Genomic DNA, 22,773 nt, shown 5'->3' on the forward strand with positions numbered 1-22,773 from the left:
CAGGTTAAGTACAAAAGATAGAAGCAGTTACCTATTTTATTCTTGACCATGTGCTGGGCCGCATGGGGGCATAGGGCTACCAGCTGGTTCCCGATCCTTTCAGATTGTTACTCAATGTGCCCCCCCCTTTAAAAGTGAACAACAGGCATGACAAAGAGAGAGCAAGCAATATGACCTTGTACAACCATTTAACCCATTCATCGGTTACTCCGTGTTCTGCCCCCAAGATGATCCTTATCCCCCTCCCCTGGTCTAAAACTCCCAAAACCTATGAAAGATCATAACTTCCCAACAGGAAGTCATGGCAGTTCTGGCGCCATCTGATCTGGCCAGGCCCCGTTACACTTGGAGACCAAACACAGCTTCACTACCTGGCTTCTACTAGCCATTCTGCGTTACCTGGGGTGATAAAATGGATTGAGACCTTGGAAGGTGTTCAACCTGTTCCAGAGATCCTGACAATGTAGACTTTGAAGAAGTTTGCTACTTTCCATGGTGGAAAGAGGAAATTTAATGAGAGCCCTACAAAAGTTGGTTAAAAAATGTCAAAAACCCTGCATGCAACCTCCAAAGAACTTCAGGCTCACTGCACACTGAAGAAAGCAGGGCGCCACTGGTGAAGACTGCTTAAAGAAAAACCTAAAAAGTGATTGGGGACGTTTTCTATGGACGATTGAAACCAAACTAGATCTCCTTGACTAAACGAGGTCAATAAGTATCAGCACACCTGACCTACCATAAATTGTGGTGGGTCCATAATTCTGTGGGGCTGTTTGCCATCTCTGGGACTGGAGGCCCTAAACGTGTTACAGGTAGAATGACATCTGAGGACTGTTGGTGAATATGTGAGTGAAATGCTCCCAAATGTCAGAAAGCTAGATTTGAGTTTAACAAAATGGGCCCTCAGCAGGAGAACGACCCAAAGTACACATCCAATAGCACTCCAGAATGGTTAAAAAGGAATAAATGTAATATTTTTTTTTTTAAGACACTTCCCCTATTTATTTTTACATTTTGTTTTTTCTTTTCATTTCCTACTTTCATGTGCCAGAAGTCCATTTTGGTCTTTGAGAGATAGAGTTCCTCATTGACTTCTTTGTGGTTCTGGTTCAAGTTTGGGTAAAGTTCTGGTACCCAAATCGAACGTTGGAATAAAATTCAGATGAACTTGAACGAGTCTGCTTATCCCTACTTTTGATTACTTTATATTGTGTGTTTTTTTTTTTTTTTTTTTGCGTTTGAACCTTGGTCATTTGATCACTTGTTCTATATGCTGCCATACCAAGGAGTTCTAAGATGGCAGCCAGCTAGCTCCAGTCAGTGTTGTTGCCAGCTGTGCCGGGACCTGCCATGTGTGGTGCGGGTGCAGGTCCTGATCCTACTCCCCTTCGTGGTGATCTCACGTAGTCCATGCTTTGTCCCAAGTCATCAGAGCCCTGATCTGAATATAACTATACATCTTTGGAGAGAGATGACATTTGCTAATGGGAAAATTGATGGCTTGGTAGAATTTCAGTGCATTTCAGTGGAGGAAACCTCCAGCAGCCGGCCACCAGAAGCTCAAAGATGGCTACAAAAAACCATTGAAGCAACCAACTAATGGGGCATGACAACTTTAATCACATCCTTGACATATGCTACGTTCCTTCTTTATTTCTTTTATTAAAATATTCTAATGCTGCACAATTGGTTCAGACCCTCTTCTTTCGGAAGGTATCTTTTATAATATTCAGTGGTGTGTATAATGATGACCACAGCTGTGAGATGTTGTGGGCACCTCAACCTTTCTGAAGTCTATTTTCTAGTCCCCTCTATTTACCTCTTGCTTAATTTTTCTTGAAAATATATTTGTAATTCTCTACAATTTCTATTTATCTCTATCTATCTATCTATCTATCTATCTATATTCTCCTTTTTGCAGGTATGAAAAATTATTCGGCAGACTGTCAAGTTATAATTTCTGTGTAACAAATGCCATGAAGGAAGACTTGCTGCAAAACTGGAGAATAAAGTAAGACTGCATGCAGTGTGACCCACAAACGTGATGTATCTGTGCCTAAGATTATTAAACTAGTCTAATAGTGTAAAAGCTGCGGCATGCTAAAGCTGGCAAAGTGTGATGAGCTCTGCTCCACCATTACATCTGATGAGAAATACTGTACGCACGTCCTCGGTGACATGTCGGGAATCTGCAATATTCTCAATTTTTCATTTTTTTGTCTATTCCCCCCCCACCCTGTGTCATTAGGGGCCACAGAGATAATGGGTCGTATCATCATTTTGTTTTAACACATTGCAGCAGGGATAGGATATTATCTAAAAGGAAAGAACCCATATAATGGGAGCATTGTTTTCCCAGTAGATCTTACTTGTGGTACCCATATGGTACGTGTACCCATATATGTGTTGTCCTGTATTGTGCCTGCACAAGCGGTATTCACTGAAGGGGCGTGGGAAAAGCTTACGGTAACTACTTTATGTCCGCCTCCTAGTAGCATCAGCCATATTGCATGGTCCTTAGGCCTCCCCAATGAATGGGACAAGAAAAGGCTTTTATGGGGTAAATCACGCTGTTTTTTCATTCTACTGGAAATAGATGTGTGCATGCAGAGAACTGGTTGATGTGTTTTCTGCTCCCTTGTATCACTGCGTCCATTTCTTTCCCATTGCAGGGCCATCACTCTGCATGATAAGCCAGCAGCCATATTTAAAGAGACGGCAGTGGAGCTCCAGCATCTGCTCTTCATGAAGCTCGCTGTGGATTACGCTCCTTTCAGAGCTCGGTACAGTTTTCAAGATTCTTTTTACTTTAGATTTACCAAGACTGGCTTAACTTTTAGAGCCCTCTGGCTGTTCCCGTCTGACGTCGGAGGGGCTTAAAACAGTGGCCCTCCCCTGCAAACCATCAACCAGAGACAAAGGCAGAGCGCCAGGGGAACAGGAGCGAGGGTTTTTTTTTTTTTGTGTATGGGAAGTTATACTGGACATGGGGAGGCTATGGGGGTCTCATGCCGCAAATTGGTACTCTATTGGGTCTCATGCCGGAAATAGGTAGGCTATGGGGTCTCATGCTGGGCATGGGGAGGTCATGGGGGGTCTCATGCTGGGCATGGGGAGGCCATGGGGGTCTCATGTTGGGCATGGGGAGGCCATGGGGGTCTCATGTTGGGCATGGGGAGGCCATGGGGGTCTCATGTTGGGCATGGGGAGGCCATGGGGGTCTCATGCTGGGCATGGGGAGGCCATGGGGGTCTCATGCTGGGCATGGGGAGGCTATAGGGGTCTCATGCTGGGCATGGGGAGGCCATGGAGGGTCTCATGCTGGGCATGGGGAGGCCATGGGGGTCTGATGCTGGTCATGGGGAGGCTGTGTGGAGCTCATGCAGTATATAGGGAGGCTATATGGGGCTCATGCTATATATGGGGAGGCTGTGTGGTGCTCATGCTGTATATAGGGAGGCTATATGGGGCTCATGCTATATATAGGAGGCTGTGTGGGGCTCATGCTGTATATAGGGAGGCTGTGTGGGGCTCATGCTGTATATAGGAGGCAGTGTGGGGCTCATGCTGTATATAGGGAGGCTGTGTGGGGCTCATGCTGTATATAGGGAGGCTGTGTGGGGCTCATGCTGTATATAGGGAGGCTATATGGGGCTCATGCTGTATATAGGGAGGCTGTGTGGGGCTCATGCTGTATATAGGGAGGCTGTGTGGGGCTCATGCTGTATATAGGGAGGCTGTGTGGGGCTCATGCTGTATATAGGGAGGCTGTGTGGGGCTCATGCTATATATAGGAGGCTGTGTGGGGCTCATGCTGTATATAGGGAGGCTGTGTGGGGCTCATGCTGTATATAGGGAGGCTGTGTGGGGCTCATGCTGTATATAGGGAGGCTGTGTGGGGCTCATGCTGTATATAGGGAGGCTGTGTGGGGCTCATGCTGTATATAGGAGGCTGTGTGGGGCTCATGCTGTATATAGGAGGCTGTGTGGGGCTCATGCTGTATATAGGGAGGCTGTGTGGGGCTCATGCTGTATATAGGGAGGCTGTGTGGGGCTCATGCTGTATATAGGGAGGCTGTGTGGGGCTCATGCTGTATATAGGGAGGCTGTGTGGGGCTCATGCTGTATATAGGGAGGCTGTGTGGGGCTCATGCTGTATATAGGGAGGCTGTGTGGGGCTCATGCTGTATATAGGGAGGCTGTGTGGGGCTCATGCTGTATATAGGGAGGCTGTGTGGGGCTCATGCTGTATATAGGGAGGCTGTGTGGGGCTCATGCTGTATATAGGGAGGCTGTGTGGGGCTCATGCTGTATATAGGAGGCTGTGTGGGGCTCATGCTGTATATAGGGAGGCTGTGTGGGGCTCATGCTGTATATAGGAGGCTGTGTGGGGCTCATGCTGTATATAGGAGGCTGTGTGGGGCTCATGCTGTATATAGGAGGCTGTGTGGGGCTCATGCTGTATATAGGAGGCTGTGTGGGGCTCATGCTGTATATAGGGAGGCTGTGTGGGGCTCATGCTGTATATAGGGAGGCTGTGTGGGGCTCATGCTGTATATAGGGAGGCTGTGTGGGGCTCATGCTGTATATAGGAGGCTGTGTGGGGCTCATGCTGTATATAGGGAGGCTGTGTGGGGCTCATGCTGTATATAGGGAGGCTGTGTGGGGCTCATGCTGTATATAGGGAGGCTGTGTGGGGCTCATGCTGTATATAGGAGGCAGTGTGGGGCTCATGCTGTATATAGGGAGGCTGTGTGGGGCTCACGCTGTAAATAGGGAGGCTGTGTGGGGCTCATGCTGTATATAGGAGGCAGTGTGGGGCTCATGCTGTATATAGGAGGCTGTGTGGGGCTCATGCTGTATATAGGAGGCAGTGTGGGGCTCATGCTGTATATAGGAGGCTGTGTGGGGCTCATGCTATATATAGGAGGCTGTGTGGGGCTCATGCTATATATAGGAGGCTGTGTGGGGCTCATGCTGTATATAGGAGGCAGTGTGGGGCTCATGCTGTATATAGGAGGCTGTGTGGGGCTCATGCTGTATATAGGGAGGCTGTGTGGGGCTCATGCTGTATATAGGGAGGCTGTGTGGGGCTCATGCTGTATATAGGAGGCTGTGTGGGGCTCATGCTGTATATAGGAGGCAGTGTGGGGCTCATGCTGTATATAGGAGGCAGTGTGGGGCTCATGCTGTATATAGGAGGCTGTGTGGGGCTCATGCTGTATATAGGAGGCAGTGTGGGGCTCATGCTGTATATAGGAGGCAGTGTGGGGCTCATGCTGTATATAGGAGGCTGTGTGGGGCTCATGCTGTATATAGGAGGCTGTGTGGGGCTCATGCTGTATATAGGAGGCTGTGTGGGGCTCATGCTGTATATAGGAGGCTGTGTGGGGCTCATGCTGTATATAGGAGGCAGTGTGGGGCTCATGCTGTATATAGGAGGCAGTGTGGGGCTCATGCTGTATATAGGAGGCTGTGTGGGGCTCATGCTGTATATAGGAGGCTGTGTGGGGCTCATGCTGTATATAGGAGGCTGTGTGGGGCTCATGCTGTATATAGGAGGCTGTGTGGGGCTCATGCTATATATAGGAGGCTATGTGGTGGTTCTTACGGTATATAGCGGGCTGTGTGTGGGCTCAATCGGTATATAGGAGGCAGTGTGGGGCTCATGCTGTATATAGGAGGCAGTGTGGGGCTCATGCTGTATATAGGAGGCAGTGTGGGGCTCATGCTGTATATAGGAGGCTGTGTGGGGCTCATGCTATATATAGGAGGCTATGTGGTGGTTCTTACGGTATATAGCGGGCTGTGTGTGGGCTCAATCGGTATATAGGAGGCTGTGTGGGGCTCATGCTGTATATAGGAGGCAGTGTGGGGCTCATGCTGTATATAGGAGGCAGTGTGGGGCTCATGCTGTATATAGGAGGCTGTGTGGGGCTCATGCTGTATATAGGAGGCAGTGTGGGGCTCATGCTGTATATAGGAGGCTGTGTGGGGCTCATGCTGTATATAGGAGGCAGTGTGGGGCTCATGCTGTATATAGGAGGCTGTGTGGGGCTCATGCTATATATAGGAGGCTGTGTGGGGCTCATGCTGTATATAGGGAGGCTGTGTGGGGCTCATGCTGTATATAGGAGGCAGTGTGGGGCTCATGCTGTATATAGGAGGCTGTGTGGGGCTCATGCTGTATATAGGAGGCTGTGTGGGGCTCATGCTGTATATAGGAGGCAGTGTGGGGCTCATGCTGTATATAGGAGGCTGTGTGGGGCTCATGCTGTATATAGGAGGCTGTGTGGGGCTCATGCTGTATATAGGAGGCTGTGTGGGGCTCATGCTGTATATAGGAGGCTGTGTGGGGCTCATGCTGTATATAGGAGGCTGTGTGGGGCTCATGCTGTATATAGGAGGCTGTGTGGGGCTCATGCTGTATATAGGGAGGCTGTGTGGGGCTCATGCTGTATATAGGGAGGCTGTGTGGGGCTCATGCTGTATATAGCGGGCTGTGTGTGGGCTCATGCTGTATATAGGGAGGCTGTGTGGGGCTCATGCTGTATATAGGAGGCTGTGTGGGGCTCATGCTGTATATAGGGAGGCTGTGTGGGGCTCATGCTATATATAGGAGGCTGTGTGGGGCTCATGCTATATATAGGAGGCTGTGTGGGGCTCATGCTATATATAGGAGGCTATGTGGTGGTTCTTACGGTATATAGCGGGCTGTGTGTGGGCTCAATCGGTATATAGGAGGATGTCGAAATACTTAATTCTGCTGAATATTAAGTGACATAATAATTTAATATTAATTGTAGTGAATATTAATATTAAACAGAATTAATTTCAGCCTATTGGTCCGGCTCACCACAACAGTCAGTCTCCCATGTAGCCTTACTTGGACAGTCCTGGTCTATACACTTAAAATGCTCAGAACTATATATATGGATTTTCCCCTGTCAGCAGGTTGTGTGCAGGCCCAATAGACACACCTCCTAATGTTCTTTATCCATTGCTCTCCCTGTTTGATCAGTACTGTGGTGGGGGATGTGATGAATGGTTCCTTTATCTGTATGTACAGAAAAACTCCTTTCAGAACAGTTCTATCAGCTAGAAAATGTCAAGTCACGTTCACTATGCTTTAAAAGGACCGTATTTTTTTTTTTTCCAGATTACAGAGCAATGACGCCCACATTGAAAGATCTGCATTTACAGAGAAAAACCTTACATCGGGTACTGTTAGATCCCGTGAGGGACGACCTGCCCTACTGATCAGCAGTACAAGCTGGACAGGTATTGTGGTTTCCTCTTTTCAGCTATAAATACCAGCTTAACGTTTAGTATTGAAGTTACCAATTTAATGACCCTAAAACACTTTCTATAAAGGCTAGAGAGATGTTTTAGGGCCATAGGAGAGGTCATTAATATTTGATCCATGGGGATCGACGCCACCTCTGATCACATATTCGTTCCTGTGGTCAGATGTAAACTGTTTACATAGGTGGACGTTTGTGGCTCGTTACACCATGCAGTGGCCTTTTCAAGGTACTGCAGCCCAGCCTCTATTGTGACCTGCGCTGGAGCTGATGGTAGGGTCCAACACCAGACAATCTAGTATTATGAGAATAGAACATGCTCTGGAGTCTGGTGGATCAGACACATGGATGTATGTATCAAAAAAGCTGCATCTGTGTGCTACAACAGATCTGTAACTGTGGCCCAAATTCAGCATAAGGCTAGGACTCGCGGGTTCCTTGATTTTGTACATATTGCTGTATGCATGTAATTACCATCTGCTTTATCCCAGTGCACTCTTTTGTCTCTGCAGAGGATGAAGACTTCAGTGTATTGCTCAGTGCTCTGCAAGGTCCGTATGTAATGTTCTGTATGATCTCTACTTTCCCGTCAGACCCCGGTTGTGACCGGTAGAAGGGTTTGCTGAGACTCTGCTGCTCTATCACTTCCCTCATGTATTACACTGATTAACAACGAAACTCTAAACCCAGAAAGTGTGACCCGAACTCACTAAGGGTGTTCATTTTACACCAGCTGAAGTATGAAAAGGAGTCAAAGTAATTTGTACCAAACTTAACAGGTGTAGAAATTTGTCATCTGATGGTGAAAACATTAAAAGCGGGTATAGCTTTATGCCAAAATGGCAGCTTTCTTTTAATTTGGGCTAGATTTTGCACCTGCGTCGTCTTTGGAGACCACAACTACTTTTTCTGATTTTGCAGCTATGTGTTCCACTAGTTGTAAACTAGGTAATAAATCTAGACCAATATATTCAGATATTCTCATGACCTAAAGACAAACCTCTGACAGAAAAAAAACGCTAAAAAACACGATTTAAGTGCAATGTGTGAATGAGATGTTAGTCATTCCTGCTAGTGAGAATGAGAAAATCGTTGTCAGTACCTAAATACCGTATTTTTTCTCTTACCCATGACCGCACCACAGAGATGGGATCCGCCCCTCAAGGACAGGAAACTTACTGTATAAAAGGCCAGTACTTCTCTCGCGCATCAGTTGGTTTCCTGTCCTTGACTGGGAAACCTTCTTTGGATCTGCGGTACTGGATGAAGTTGAGAAGACTTACCCATGTCTGGCCAACTGATTCAGGCAGCAGGCGTCCTGTCTGCTCGGCCAGTGCAGGGGTCCTGGAAGTGCCACAATGGGCCAAGGGGGACTTGACTGGTGTGCAGATGCGAATAAAGGTGCCATTCCCGATGGTCGGCTGTGTACCATGCATCCCGAGTCTGCACATGCGCAGGTTCTATCCTTCGGCAATCCCTCCAGCAATAATGGAGCAGCATCGGGAACCTCTGGACCAGCATGTTCAGCAGTTGCAGCAACATCAGCAGCTGCATGGCAGCTGCACTGGTAATCACTCCGGTGGGAAGCGTGGCAACAGGAGTAAAAATAGGGCCAGACAGCAAAGCCACAGCTACAGTAAGGTAGATCTTGACAGAATGGATGAATCCAAAGCCTGTAGAGCAGGGGTGACTTTTTACGCGGCCCCCTGGCATGTCCCCGGAGTCTGCATTCGTCGGGCGGCTGCCGTATCCTGTCAGCTGCCGGCCCTTTAACTCCCAAGTGCATGGTACGCAGCGTTCATTACAGAATTCTGCCTGCCTACACATGAATGGTGGCATCATGAGGGTGGGTGGGGTTAGTGTCCGGGTGGGCGGGGTTAGTGCCCAATGCACTCCGGTCCTCCTGTCCCGTAAGAGGAGCTGCTGCCATAGAGCCCAGAGTGATCTCTGTGCATGTCGGCAGCTCTGTGCCTGTCTGCTGGTGATTTCGGTGCCTCTCAGCTATGTGCCCCTCCAGCTATGTGCCCTAATATGATCTCTGTGCCCACCCAACTATATGCCTCCATGTGATCTCTGTGCCTCTCAGCTATGTGCCCCATGTGATCTCTGTGCCTCCTGTGATCGCTGTGGCCCCCAGCTATGTGCCCCCTGTGATTTCTATGCCTCCCAGCTATGTGCCCCATGTGATCTATGTGGCCCCCAGCTATGTGCCCCCCAAATATATGCCCCGTTGTGATCTCTGTGCCCCTAGCTATGTGCCCCCTGTGATTTTATATGCTCGCAGCTATGTGCCACCCTGTGATCTATGTGCCCCTACCTGTGATCTCTGTGGCCCCCACTATGTGCCCCCCGCTGTGATCTCTCTGCCCCCCTGTGATTTCTGCGCCCCCCCTGTGATTTTTGCGCCCCCCTGTGATTTCTGCGCCCCCCCCAGGGCTGTATGTGCCCCAAGTAATATGTATATTCCCCAGTGATACATTTGCCGCAGAGTGCTGTATATCCCACTGAGTCCTGTATATCCCCCTACCTGTGATGTGTATATAGCCCCCAGTGATGCATGTGACCCCACCAGTGATGTATATTCGCCCCCCAGTGACATATATACCCCCAGTGCTGTCTATGCTTCCCCGGTGATGAATGTCTCAGCATCTCCTGTGAGTTCTATGCCCCCCCCAGACCCTCCTGTTAGTTATATGACCCCAGAGTCTCCTGTGATGCATATACAGCAGTCTAAATGTTTCCTATGTTATGTATGTACAGCAGTCCCATCGTCTCCTATGTGTGGTGTATACACAGCTGTCTCAGCGTTTCCTATGTGATGTTTAGACAGCAGTCACCGTGTCTCCTATGTGATGCTTGTAAAGCGGTCCCATTGTCTCCTATGTGGTGTATATACAGCTGTGTCAGCTTCTCCTATGTGGTGTATATGATTTACAAAACTTACGACAAAAAGTTGACTGCTCTCCTGGCTGACACAAACCTGGAAAAGCAGCTGTGATAAGCAACATGATCAGTATCACCTAACATCACAGCTGCACCGAAGAGAAGCAGCGCCAGCCATCACATTAAGGGTGAGTTACCGTAATTGTTTGACTTAATATACCTGGGTAATTTTCAAGGTGATCATTTTTGTGTGGCCTCGGAACGATGGTTGAAATTTCCAAATGGCCCCCGGCTAGAAAAAGGTTCCCCACCACTGCTCTAGAGGGTATCAGTCCGGTGATATAATTCCTTCTCCGAATCCGGTAACCTTGATAACTTCTGGGCAATAAGTGATTTTCATTTCCGTTTACTTTATAAGAGTGCTTCTCTTGTCATTTTATTGTCAGAGAAAGTAAGAAGTAAATATAATGAAGTCTAATCACATGGAATGTGCACTCTGTAAAGGGTTGCCCAGTTCTCGAAAGAAAAGACTTTTGTCAATCCTGTATTGAACAAACAGTTTGTGAAGAATCCCGTAACTTTGCCTCAGAATTAAGATCCATCATTATGGCAGACACCAAGAATTCCCTAAAGTCATTATCTCATGGGGAGGAAGAAAGGGGTAGTAAAGATAGGAAGTCTAGGAGATCATCTTCATTGTCGGGCAAATAAGACAGGTCAGAGGGTGAATACGTGTCTTAGATTCCTCTTCTACTTCGTCATCGGATGGCTGTACAGGGTGGCATCTATGCTTTCTTGTAGACGATACGGATAAAATTAGTAAAGTCGGTAAGATCCACAATGGGTATTGTTTAGCAGAAAGACCAAAAATCTGTCCAGGTTATCAAGTTTGGGGGGCCTAGAACAAAGAAGCTTCAGACTTTCCCTGGTAATGAAAAGATCCAAACCCTCATCAGAAGAAAATGGAAGAAACAACGAGAAAAGACGTTTCTTTCCTTTATCGTTTAAGAGGAAATATCCTTTTGATGAGGGCTAGACATCATCTTAGGATAAAGGCCCGAAACTAGATGTAGCGGTCTCAAAAGTATCCAAAAGTTTCACTTTACCCTTTGAAGATTTGGGGATGCTTAATGATGCCCTGAAAAGGAAAGATGGATAGGTTTTTTTAAGGGTACTTGGGAATCCTCAGCTGGAGTTCTGAAACAAACCATTTGAGCAACATGTACCGCCAGATCTTTAATGGTTTGGCTGGATCATCTGGAAGGTTAGCTGAAGGAATAAGGTGGTTAGGGACAGTATTTGGGCCACAATTCCATTCATGTAGGGAGCTGCAGTGTTTCTATTTGAAGCATCGGCGAATTCTGCAAAGCTGGCAGCTAGATCAGGGGCACTTTCTAATGCGGCCTGTAGAGCTCTCTGGTTGAAATGCTGGCTGGGGGGATATTCAAGTCAAAGCTATGCTGTATCCCGTGTGAAGGGGAATACCGATTTGGGACAGTCTTGGATGACATTTTGGAAAAAGCAGGAGATGGCAAAAAATTATTTCCTAATTTGCCCTTCCCAGCTTATAGAAGATCCTTTTGAAAAAGAAGGTGCAACAGGAGAATATCCCCAAAGGATCAAGATAGATGGGATGACCAGTTTTATGTTTGGGGGTCCCTCTTGTGAAGGAAAAAAATCCTCCCAGTGACTCCTATGTCCAGGTGGGGGAATGCTCTCCCTCTTTTTCGCTGCCTGGGAAAAAAAATTCTCAAGCAGCCTGGATTTTCAACCTAGTGAGATCCGGCCAAAGGCTGGAGTTTTAAGCTGTTCCTCCGCAGAAGTTTACTCTTACATCTCCACGGCTTCTCCGAGGGAACAGCTAGCCTTAAGGTACCGTCACACTAGACGATATCGCTAGCGATCCGTGACGTTGCAGCGTCCTCGCTAGCGATATCGTCCAGTGTGACAGCGACCAACGATCAGGCCCCTGCTGGGAGATCGCTGGTCGGGGAAGAAAGTCCAGAACTTTATTTCGTCGCTGGACTCCCCGCAGACATCGCTGAATCGGCGTGTGTGACACCGATTCAGCGATGTCTTCACTGGTAACCAGGGTAAACATCGGGTAACTAAGCGCAGGGCCGCGCTTAGTAACCCGATGTTTACCCTGGTTACCATCGTAAAAAAACAAACAGTACATACTTACATTCAGCTGTCTGTCCCTTGCCGTCTATTTCCTGCACTGACTGCTGGCCGCAAAGTGAAAGTGAAAGCACAGCACAGCGGTGAGTCACACAGCGGTGACTCACCGCTGTGGCTGTGCTCTGCTTTCACTTTGCGGCCAGCAGTCAGTGCAGCAAACAGACGGCAAGGGACAGACAGCTGAATGTAAGTATGTACTGTTTGTTTTTTTACGATGGTAACCAGGGTAAACATCGGGTTACTAAGCGCGGCCCTGCGCTTAGTTACCCGATGTTTACCCTGGTTACCGGGGACCTCGGGATCGTTGGTCGCTGGAGAGCGGTCTGTGTGACAGCTCTCCAGCGACCAAACAGCGACGCTGCAGCGATCCGGATCGTTGTCGGTATCGCTGCAGCGTCGCTAAGTGTGACGGTACCTTTAGAATAGGAGGTGCTAGATCTGATAAAGAAGTTCGTCCTCTTGGAGGCCCCTTTACAAGAAGAGAGGGAATGATTTTAATCCCCTTTTTGATTTAAAAAAAAAAAAAAGGACTTTCAGCAATTTGTTCAGGCCCTTTAAGTTGACTATTGTCATGAAAGTTCAGATGTTCAAGATGGATGGAGTCTGGAAGATAATCCAGAAAAAGCATCTTTATGGTTTGTTATATGGCTGTCCTAGATCTGAAGGATGCGTATTATCACGTGCCGATAAATGTGGAATGCCAGAAATTCCCCAGAGTGGCCTTAACCATAAAAGAATACATCAAACACTTCCAGTACAGAACCCTTCCGTTTAGACTGGCAGTGGCCCCTCGGGTCTTTACAAAAATAATAGCGGAAGTGATGGCTCACCTTCAGGAGAAAGATTTGCTAGTAGTCCCATATCTGGACGAGTTCCTAATTATAGGCAATTCAGTTCATCACTGCAAGTTCAGCTGGAAGAAGTCAGCACTACCTTGAAAAACGTAGGTTGGCTCTTGCATCTAAAAAAAAAAAAATCTCGCCAGAGGAGTTCCTTGGGTAAAGCATGTTTCGAGGATTATTAGCACAGATGAAAGCCGCAAGGGATGGGGAGTCCATTTAGGGGATTACCTGGTCCAGGAAGTCTGGACAGGAGACGAAAAGTAATTTTCTTTCAACATGAAGGAGTTACTAGCGGTAGAATATGCCATAAGGAAGCTCCTATTCTCCGTGCAGGTTCATCATGTAAGATTCCTTTCAGACAATCTGGTAAAGGTACCGTCACACTCAGCAACTTTGCAAAGAGAACGACAACAATCCGTGAAGTTGCAGCGTCCTAGATAGCGATCTCGTTGTGTTTCCCGCTGTGCCATCGCTGGTCAGAGCTAGAAGTCCAGAACTTTATTTAGTCGCCAGGTCGGCATGTATCGTCATGTTTGGCATCAAAAGCAACGACGCCAGCAACGAGCATAGGGCCCCTAGATGTGTGTCGGATCGGTACACTCCGGCTGTTTCACATGGAGCTAACAACCAGCGAGAACGAGAAGTGAGTTGCCGTTACGTCACTGGATCGCTCCTGCCTCGTTCTGGAGTTGCTGTGTTTGACGTCTCTACAGTGACCTAAACAGCGACGCTCCAGCGATCGGCTCGTTGTCTATATCTCTGCAGCGTCGCTGAGTGTGACGGTACCTTTACAGTGGCCTATGTAAATCATTAGGGAGGAACTCTGTCCAATTCCTTGACAAATGGTAGAGAACCATCTCTTTAAGAGCTCTACATATAAAATGAAAAAAGAACCTCAAGGCAGACTTTTAAGCTGCAATCAGCTAAAGCAGGGAGAATGGGCATTCAACCAATCAATTTTCCATGAGATTGTGAACATGTGGGGCCAGTTGGAGATAGACTTATTTGCAAGCAGACAAAACAGAAAGGTGGAACAATTTTGTTCTCTGAATCCCAGGGAGAATCCTGAGGTACTGGACGCCTTTCTGAGCAGATGGAATTACGATCTAGCATATACAGGTCCTTCTCAAAAAATTAGCATATAGTGTTAAATTTCATTATTTACCATAATGTAATGATTACAATTAAACTTTCATATATTATAGATTCATTATCCACCAACTGAAATTTGTCAGGTCTTTTATTGTTTTAATACTGATGATTTTGGCATACAACTCCTGATAACCCAAAAAACCTGTCTCAATAAATTAGCATATCAAGAAAAGGTTCTCTAAACGACCTATTACCCTAATCTTCTGAATCAACTAATTAATTCTAAACACATGCAAAAGATACCTGAGGCTTTTATAAACTCCCTGCCTGGTTCATTACTCAAAACCCCCATCATTGGTAAGACTAGCGACCTGACAGATGTCAAGAAGGCCATCATTGACACCCTCAAGCAAGAGGGTAAGACCCAGAAAGAAATTTCTCAACAAATAGGCTGTTCCCAGAGTGCTGTATCAAGGCACCTCAATGGTAAAGGTACCGTCACACTTAGCGACGCTGCAGCGATACCGACAACGATCCGGATCGCTGCAGCGTCGCTGTTTGGTCGCTGGAGAGCTGTCACACAGACCGCTCTCCAGCGACCAACGATCCCGAGGTCCCCGGTAACCAGGGTAAACATCGGGTAACTAAGCGCAGGGCCGCGCTTAGTAACCCGATGTTTACCCTGGTTACCATCGTAAAAAAAACAAACAGTACATACTTACATTCAGCTGTCTGTCCCTTGCCGTCTGTTTGCTGCACTGACTGCTGGCCGCAAAGTGAAAGCACAGCACAGCCACAGCGGTGACTCACCGCTGTGTGACTCACCGCTGTGCTGTGCTTTCACTTTCACTTTGCGGCCAGCAGTCAGTGCAGCAAACAGACGGCAAGGGACAGACAGCTGAATGTAAGTATGTACTGTTTGTTTTTTTACGATGGTAACCAGGGTAAACATCGGGTTACTAAGCGCGGCCCTGCGCTTAGTTACCCGATGTTTACCCTGGTTACCAGTGAAGACATCGCTGAATCGGTGTCACACACACCGATTCAGCGATGTCTGCGGGGAGTCCAGCGACGAAATAAAGTTCTGGACTTTCTTCCCCGACCAGCGACAGCACAGCAGGGGCCTGATCGCTGCTGCGTGTCACACTGGACGATATCGCTAGCGAGGACGCTGCAACGTCACGGATCGCTAGCGATATCGTCTAGTGTGACGGTACCTTAAGTCTGTTGGAAGGAAACAATGTGGCAGAAAACGCTGTACAACGAGAAGAGGAGACCGGACCCTGAGGAAGATTGTGGAGAAGGACCGATTCCAGACCTTGGGGAACCTGAGGAAGCAGTGGACTGAGTCTGGTGTGGAAACATCCAGAGCCACCGTGCACAGGCGTGTGCAGGAAATGGGCTACAGGTGCCGCATTCCCCAGGTAAAGCCACTTTTGAACCATAAATAGCGGCAGAGGCGCCTGACCTGGGCTACAGAGAAGCAGCACTGGACTGTTGCTAAGTGGTCCCAAGTACTTTTTTCTGATGAAAGCAAATTTTGCATGTCATTCGGAAATCAAGGTGCCAGAGTCTGGAGGAAGACTGGGGAGAAGGAAATGCCAAAATGCCTGAAGTCCAGTGTCAAGTACCCACAGTCAGTGATGGTGTGGGGTGCCATGTCAGCTGCTGGTGTTGGTCCACTGTGTTTCATCAAGGGCAGGGTCAATGCAGCTAGCTATCAGGAGATTTTGGAGCACTTCATGCTTCCATCGGCTGAAATGCTTTATGGAGATGAAGATTTCATTTTTCAGCACGACCTGGCACCTGCTCACAGTGCCAAAACCACTGGTAAATGGTTTACTGACCATGGTATTACTGTGCTCAATTGGCCTGCCAACTCTCCTGACCTGAACCCCATAGAGAATCTGTGGGATATTGTGAAGAGAAAGTTGAGAGACGCAAGACCTAACACTCTGGATGAGCTTAAGGCCGCTATTGAAGCATCCTGGGCCTCCATAACATCTCAGCAGTGTCACAGGCTGATTCCCTCCATGCCACGCCGCATTGAAGCAGTCATTTCTGCCAAAGGATTCCCGACCAAGTATTGAGTGCATAACTGAACATTATTATTTGATGGTTTTTTTGTTTGTTTTTAAAAAACACTTTTATTTGATTGGATGGGTGAAATATGCTAATTTATTGAGACCGGTTTTTTGGGTTATCAGGAGTTGTATGCCAAAATCATCAGTATTAAAACAATAAAAGACCTGACAAATTTCAGTTGGTGGATAATGAATCTATAATATATGAAAGTTTAATTGTAATCATTACATTATGGTAAATAATGAAATTTAACACTATATGTTAATTTTTTGAGAAGGACCTGTATGCCATTTCAGCAGTCCTGAGGAAAATCAGGGAAGTCCTCCTGATATCACCCTCCTAGCCCAAGAGGCCGTGGTCTTCAAGGTTGGGAATGTCAGTCATCAAACCACGGGTGCTACCGGAAGTTCCAGATCTTCTGTCCCAGGGCCGGTATGGCATCCTCAAGCAGCCATTCTATATTTGATAGTATGGAACTTTAGAGGTTGCTGTTAAGAGACAGGGGTTTTTCTCCTAACCTGATTTCTACCCTGCTCCATTGAACAGATTTGTAAGGCATGGTCCTCACCTTCTACTTTTTTATAGATAATATAGGCTGTATTTGACATCCTCTTCTGATCTCACTTTTGAGAGAAGGGTTCTGCAGGCTGTGTCCCTCCCTGAATACTTATTTCTCTGTAATTGTCTCCATGGTGCTGTTATGGGTGAGGGAAAAAGACGTAATTACTTACCAGTAATCTGATTTTGCAGAGCCCATGACAGCACCCTTATATTTCCTCCCATCACTTGTATGGGTAAACACTGTTTTATTTTTGATGTAAGGTCACTTAGTGCTTGAAACAGGGATGGGGAATCTTTTTTTTTTTTTTTTTGCGAAGGGCCATTCGGATATTTATACCTTCCTTCGGGGGCCGTACAAACTCCACACACAAAGTGCATCCTGACTCTGGCACTGGTGTCGGGACGTAATCTTTCATTGCATGCCCTTCAGTGCTCAGTAGTGAACACTGCATGTGTGTGCTAACTGAGCAAGAAGAAATTAATGAGCTGGTGGCAATCAAAATACAGATCCTTGCCCAAGAATGCGGTCCCTGAGAATTTCCTTGGGGGCCTCATAAAAGGTCATTGAGGGCTGTAAATGGCCCTGGGGCCTAAGGAAGCATGTGGTATTGGTCTATACTGCTGTTTTTAAATAACCATATGGTGGTCCTCACTCTAATGCAGAGGTCCCCAACGTTTCTGACCTTGAGAGCCACATTCAGCTCTGAGAGAGGGTCGCGAGCCACATCCAGCCTTGAGATAGGGTCGCGAGCCACATTCAGCTCTTGCCCCTCACAATAATGGTAAGCAAAGCTTTTCCACAAAAATCAATCATCCCAAAGCAGTATACAAAGATCCAGGGGTTCCTACAATACCCCCATTCAGTATTCTCCTATAAAGCACTCCCAAGACACTGTTACATCCAACTTCAAACACCTCCTCTGACAGGTGGTATCTTGTCTCCAGCGTACCATACTTAAATCATCTCAAAACCCCTAAGGCCAGTATATGTGCATCCAGATCTTCTGTGCAGGGCTGCTAACAAAATTCACCATTTTCAGATGTGCTCTTCATAACTGTTTGCTAGAACTGGAGCTAATGAACCACGTTATTAGAGAATCCTAACCAGGATTAGAATGTGGGAATTGATGCCCACTCCTCAACTTGCCCTGACTTTTACACATGATAAACAGAAGAGATTTTATAAAACCTAGAATCATAAAGTTGGACCTTCAAAGCTTTGTTCCAATCCTGCGATCAGTGTAAATACAATGATAGTGCCTTCCAACACTTGTAACTTGTTCCCTTTAAACTTGTGTATTATTATTATGAACGAATCCAAAATGCGTGGGATCTCAGCATGGGTAAAACAATATCACGAATATTTTTTTTCTGATTTCTCCTCCTAAATGAAATTGTGGATTTTTCTAATGGCTTCACCAATATGTTTTATTGTTAACACAGTACTACATTTGTACTTTTTGTTTTTTTCTCTTCAGATTATGATTCGTTTATCATAAATGGATCCAAGCTTCCTTCTCTAGTATGTGTTATAACAGGTAAAGGAACGTGTTTTTTTTTTTTTTTTTTTTACATATACTGTAATCAATTTGATTTTCTTCCATAATATTATATCTATAGTTTAAAAAAAATGGTTCATAAAAATGACCATTTTGTCATTGTATTTTGAGATTTATTCTTATGGGTGTCACCATACAGTATAGATTATATGTTGATGGGGTTGTCCAGGTGCAAAATGTTCTACTTTAAATTTGTGCTTTAAACAAAAGTTCTACAACTTATTGGACTGCAGTGTGCCCCGTCTGAAGACATCAACTCCACTCCCGGCAGTCTTTTTCTGGCTTTTACTTCACATTGCAATTAGGTACTCGTTCAGTGGAACCATGAGGGCTACATCCGAACCCCCCGCAAATCAGGATTTGGACGGGGCCATAGTCTATAGTCATAGCGGTGCCGACAGAGCAAATGTGTGCCCTGTCGTGAATCATTGTCGCACGTATACCCCTACTGGAGGCGGACACCTAGGTGCACTGTACTACGTCTTGAGTGTTTGCCTCCAGTAGGTGTACACACCCGGAAATGAGGCACGGCCGGGCACGTTTGCTCTGTCGGCACTATAGTAGTCTATGACCCCGTCGGCACATATGTCTAAATCCCGTTTTGCGGAGGGTTCGGACATAAACTCTGATGAAGCCACTGAGCGGGTGCCTGAACCCAATGTGAAACCGCACTAATGCAGTAGAGTGCTATGTGTGACCGGGCTGGGTGACTACACATAGCAGTAGCTAAGCCAGCCACCCTCACTGTACGGGCAGGTTCACGAGTTTATAAGAAATCATTCGTTTTATCCAGAAAACTCAAGACCATTTTGTCATTTGTGTGCAGCCCGTATAAAATCCATTTTTTACTGCAGATGTTATTAATCATTCACAAAACCATTTACAGTTTCCGATGTTACAGAATTTCAATGTATTCATAAAAAACATTGTATACTGTGCCTCCTTGTGCCATTTATTTTGTTTTTTATTTGCACCCATAAACTTGAGTCTCCTCCGATTTACGGAAGAAACTAGTGCATGCTGCAATATTATTATTTATTTTTTATTCCCCTTTTTTCACGCAGATTCGGTCAGTGAAAAAAAAAAATTGCTGATTTGCACTGCCGCGTTGAGTAACATTGATATGAGTGGTGTTTTTTTTTTTATGGGCAGCACTTGCACCAAAAATGCGGTCATGTGTGAATGAGCTGTAACGTATCGGCTTTTATTGATTCGCCACACTGCCCGTCTTCCAACAATGGACCATATTACATGATACTTAAAGGGAACCTGTCACCAGATTTGACTGACATGAGATGACACCATCACCTTTCAGGCCTGATATACAGCATTATATAATGCTGTATATCTGCCTTCAGCCTGACCTGCAAGACTAGGAAAAATACTTTTTATTATACTCACCTGCGGGGTGATCCGGACTGAGGGGGGTCTATGATCTTGGTCTTGTGCCGTCCATCTTCTTGATTAGTGTGGATGACTCATCTCTGCATCATCTACACAGTTTCCCCGACATCGCGCTCCTACACAGGCGTACTTGTCTGCCCTGACCAGGGCAGAGTAAAGTACTGCAGTGCGCTGGTGTCGGGGCTCTTTGACCTTTCCTGACACCTGCACACTGCAGTACTTTGCTCTGCCCTCGTAAGGGCAGAGAAGTACGACTGCCCCCTGGCATAGGGACGCAGCATCCACACTTAGCAAGAAGAAGGCAAGTGACACCCATCGGACCGGATCGCCCTACTAGTGAGAATAGTAGAAGCTCTTCTCCTGCAGGTTGGGTTGGGGGCAGAAATACAGCATTATAGAATGCTGTATATCAGGCCTGAAAGGTTGTGGCTGCATCCCATATCAGTCAAACCTGGCGAGAGGATCCCTTTAAAGGGAACCTTTCACCCCCAAAATCGAAGATGAGCTAAGCCCACCAGCATCAGGGGCTTATCTACAGCATTCTGGAATGCTGTAGATAAGCCCCCAATGTATCCTTAAAGATGAGAAAAGGAGGTTAGATTATACTCACCCAGGGGTGGTCCGATCCGAATGGCGTCGCGGTCCGGGGCCTCCTATCTTCTTACGATGACGTCCTCTTCTTGTCTTCACGCTGCGGCGCAGGCGTACTTTGTCTGCCCTGTTGAGGACAGAGCAAAGTACTGCAGTGCGCAGGCGCCGGGAAAGGTCAGAGAGGCCCAGCACCTGCGCACTGCAGTACTTTGCTCTGCCCTCAACAGGGCAAATCAGTATGCCTGCGCCGCAGTGTGAAGACAAGAAGAGGACGTCATCGTAAGAAGATAGGAGGCCCCGGACCGCGACGCCATTCGGATCGGACCACCCCTGGGTGAGTATAATCTAACCTCCTTTTCTCATCTTTAAGGATACATTGGGGGCTTATCTACAGCATTCCAGAATGCTATAGATAAGCCCCTGATGCCGGTGTGCTTAGCTCATCTTCGATTTTGGGGGTGACAGGTTCCCTTTAATATTCTTTTGAAAGGAATTCTAGTATGTATGTACTGATGGTGTTTTTGTGCCTGCGCCATTTTTAGGTAAGGGGCCCCTGAAGGAGTACTACTGTAAGCTGATTGAAGAGTTACAACTGGAGAACATACAAATCTGCACTCCTTGGCTGGAAGCTGAAGACTATCCTGTATTACTAGGTAGGGAAATAATCACTGAGGGGTTGTTTTTTTTTTTTCACTGCACATTTCGTATTTCAGCAATTAAACTTATTTTAAAAGAAGTGGTCCAACATTGGAGAAATGTCTGCTTTCTTCTCTAAACCGTACAGTACTTATTGACGTGGGTACAGCAATATCAGATACAATAATGAAAAGCGGCCATGTTTGTACAACCTATAGACGTGTGTTAACCAGAAGCCTTTGTTTTAGGTTCAGCTGACCTAGGAGTCTGTCTTCACAAGTCATCTAGCGGTTTGGACCTTCCCATGAAGGTGGTTGATATGTTCGGCTGCTGTCTCCCTGTGTGTGCTGTTAACTTTCAATGGTAAATTTTATGATGAAATACATGTCTAGATGTGTTACAGAAAAATGTCTTTGTACAGTCAGCCAGCAGATTGAAAAAAGTCAGTTCCCGTTCTCAAGACTACTGGGGTTTCTTTATCAAACCTGGTTCTACAATATTAAGTAATCTAGAAGAAAGCTGATTATTTGTCATCTTTTTAGTGAGCCATTACGTGTTGCCTAGGAATTATTTCCTTTTTTATTGTAGGCTTAAAGACATGGAGAATAAACGCTGCAATACTTGCTCTCCCCAGGTCCAGCACTACCTTTTTGCAACACACCCACAGTCTTCATTGATTGGCTGCAGCTGGCACATGCACTGTAGTCCTGGTATCACCACTGCTGCATCCTATCACTGGACTCAGCGGTTCGTGCTGTCTACTTTGGCATCAACACTGAGCTAAATGGTTGGCTGCATTAGTCATAAGCTTTGTAACTGTGACTTCAGTGCTACAGTCTCAACAAAAACCAAAGCTTCAGCTGAAAATTGCTTTGGACCTGGGAAGGGTGAGTATTGCTATGTTTGCCATTCTATGTCTGCAAACCAAGAAAGAGCTGGGCTGTTGAGTCCAGCCATGTTCCTGCCGCGGATCTCATAAGTGTATTGACTGTATGTCCTAGATCACCAAAATGAAAATGCACATCATGAAGCATTAACAATATCAGAAACACAACCCGGCATTTCTGCAAAAGCTTTGTGTTTCTTTTCACAGCGTGGGTTGGTAACCGTGAAGATGGCTTGTCTTACTGCAAAAAAACTCTTGAAATGAAGGGAAGACTCCACCACTGCAGCCTAATTTTGTGAAACAAAGTTATCAGCACATCCTACTGGAAGGCAGTATTACAAGGTGGCCATTTAGATCAGGGATGCACAGTATTTTTCATTTCAAGGGCCACAATAACATGCAAATGGGTAAATACATGAATAAATCTGACCAGAATCACTGTTAGTATATTAATACATCACCAGAACAAAGTTTTGAGTATTAGAGGATTTGGAGAATTTCTGCTAAGAAAATAATTTGGTGTGACTTACTTAAACAGAGTTTTTGGAGCAGAAACTCACCAAATCCTTCTCATAATCTGAAATCTCTTAACGTTTGAGGATTTTTTATGTTTTACGATAGCCATGAAGCATAATATGGATTGCTACATGCGTACAAGATCAGAACAGTCACCACGAGAACCACAGTCAATACATGAATGCAGAGCCAGAACCACCGATAGCACGAGAACCACTGTCAGTACATGAATG

The 22,773-nt window shown here is 46.2% G+C and overlaps 1 protein-coding gene across 1 annotated transcript in view; it reads left to right on the plus strand.

Moving 5' to 3' along the window:
* Positions 1–22,773, plus strand: part of ALG1 (ALG1 chitobiosyldiphosphodolichol beta-mannosyltransferase) — a 49,235-nt gene that overhangs the window by 18,104 nt on the left and 8,358 nt on the right. Inside the window, exons 5-11 of the mRNA XM_069733964.1 lie at positions 1,922–2,011; positions 2,673–2,783; positions 7,160–7,281; positions 7,817–7,855; positions 18,427–18,486; positions 21,045–21,155; positions 21,387–21,501. Coding sequence (XP_069590065.1) covers positions 1,922–2,011; positions 2,673–2,783; positions 7,160–7,281; positions 7,817–7,855; positions 18,427–18,486; positions 21,045–21,155; positions 21,387–21,501 — 648 coding nt within the window. The remainder of the gene's footprint in view (positions 1–1,921; positions 2,012–2,672; positions 2,784–7,159; positions 7,282–7,816; positions 7,856–18,426; positions 18,487–21,044; positions 21,156–21,386; positions 21,502–22,773) is intronic.

This window comes from Ranitomeya imitator, chromosome 7, assembly GCF_032444005.1.
Source record: "Ranitomeya imitator isolate aRanImi1 chromosome 7, aRanImi1.pri, whole genome shotgun sequence".
Classification (NCBI taxonomy): domain Eukaryota; kingdom Metazoa; phylum Chordata; class Amphibia; order Anura; family Dendrobatidae; genus Ranitomeya; species Ranitomeya imitator.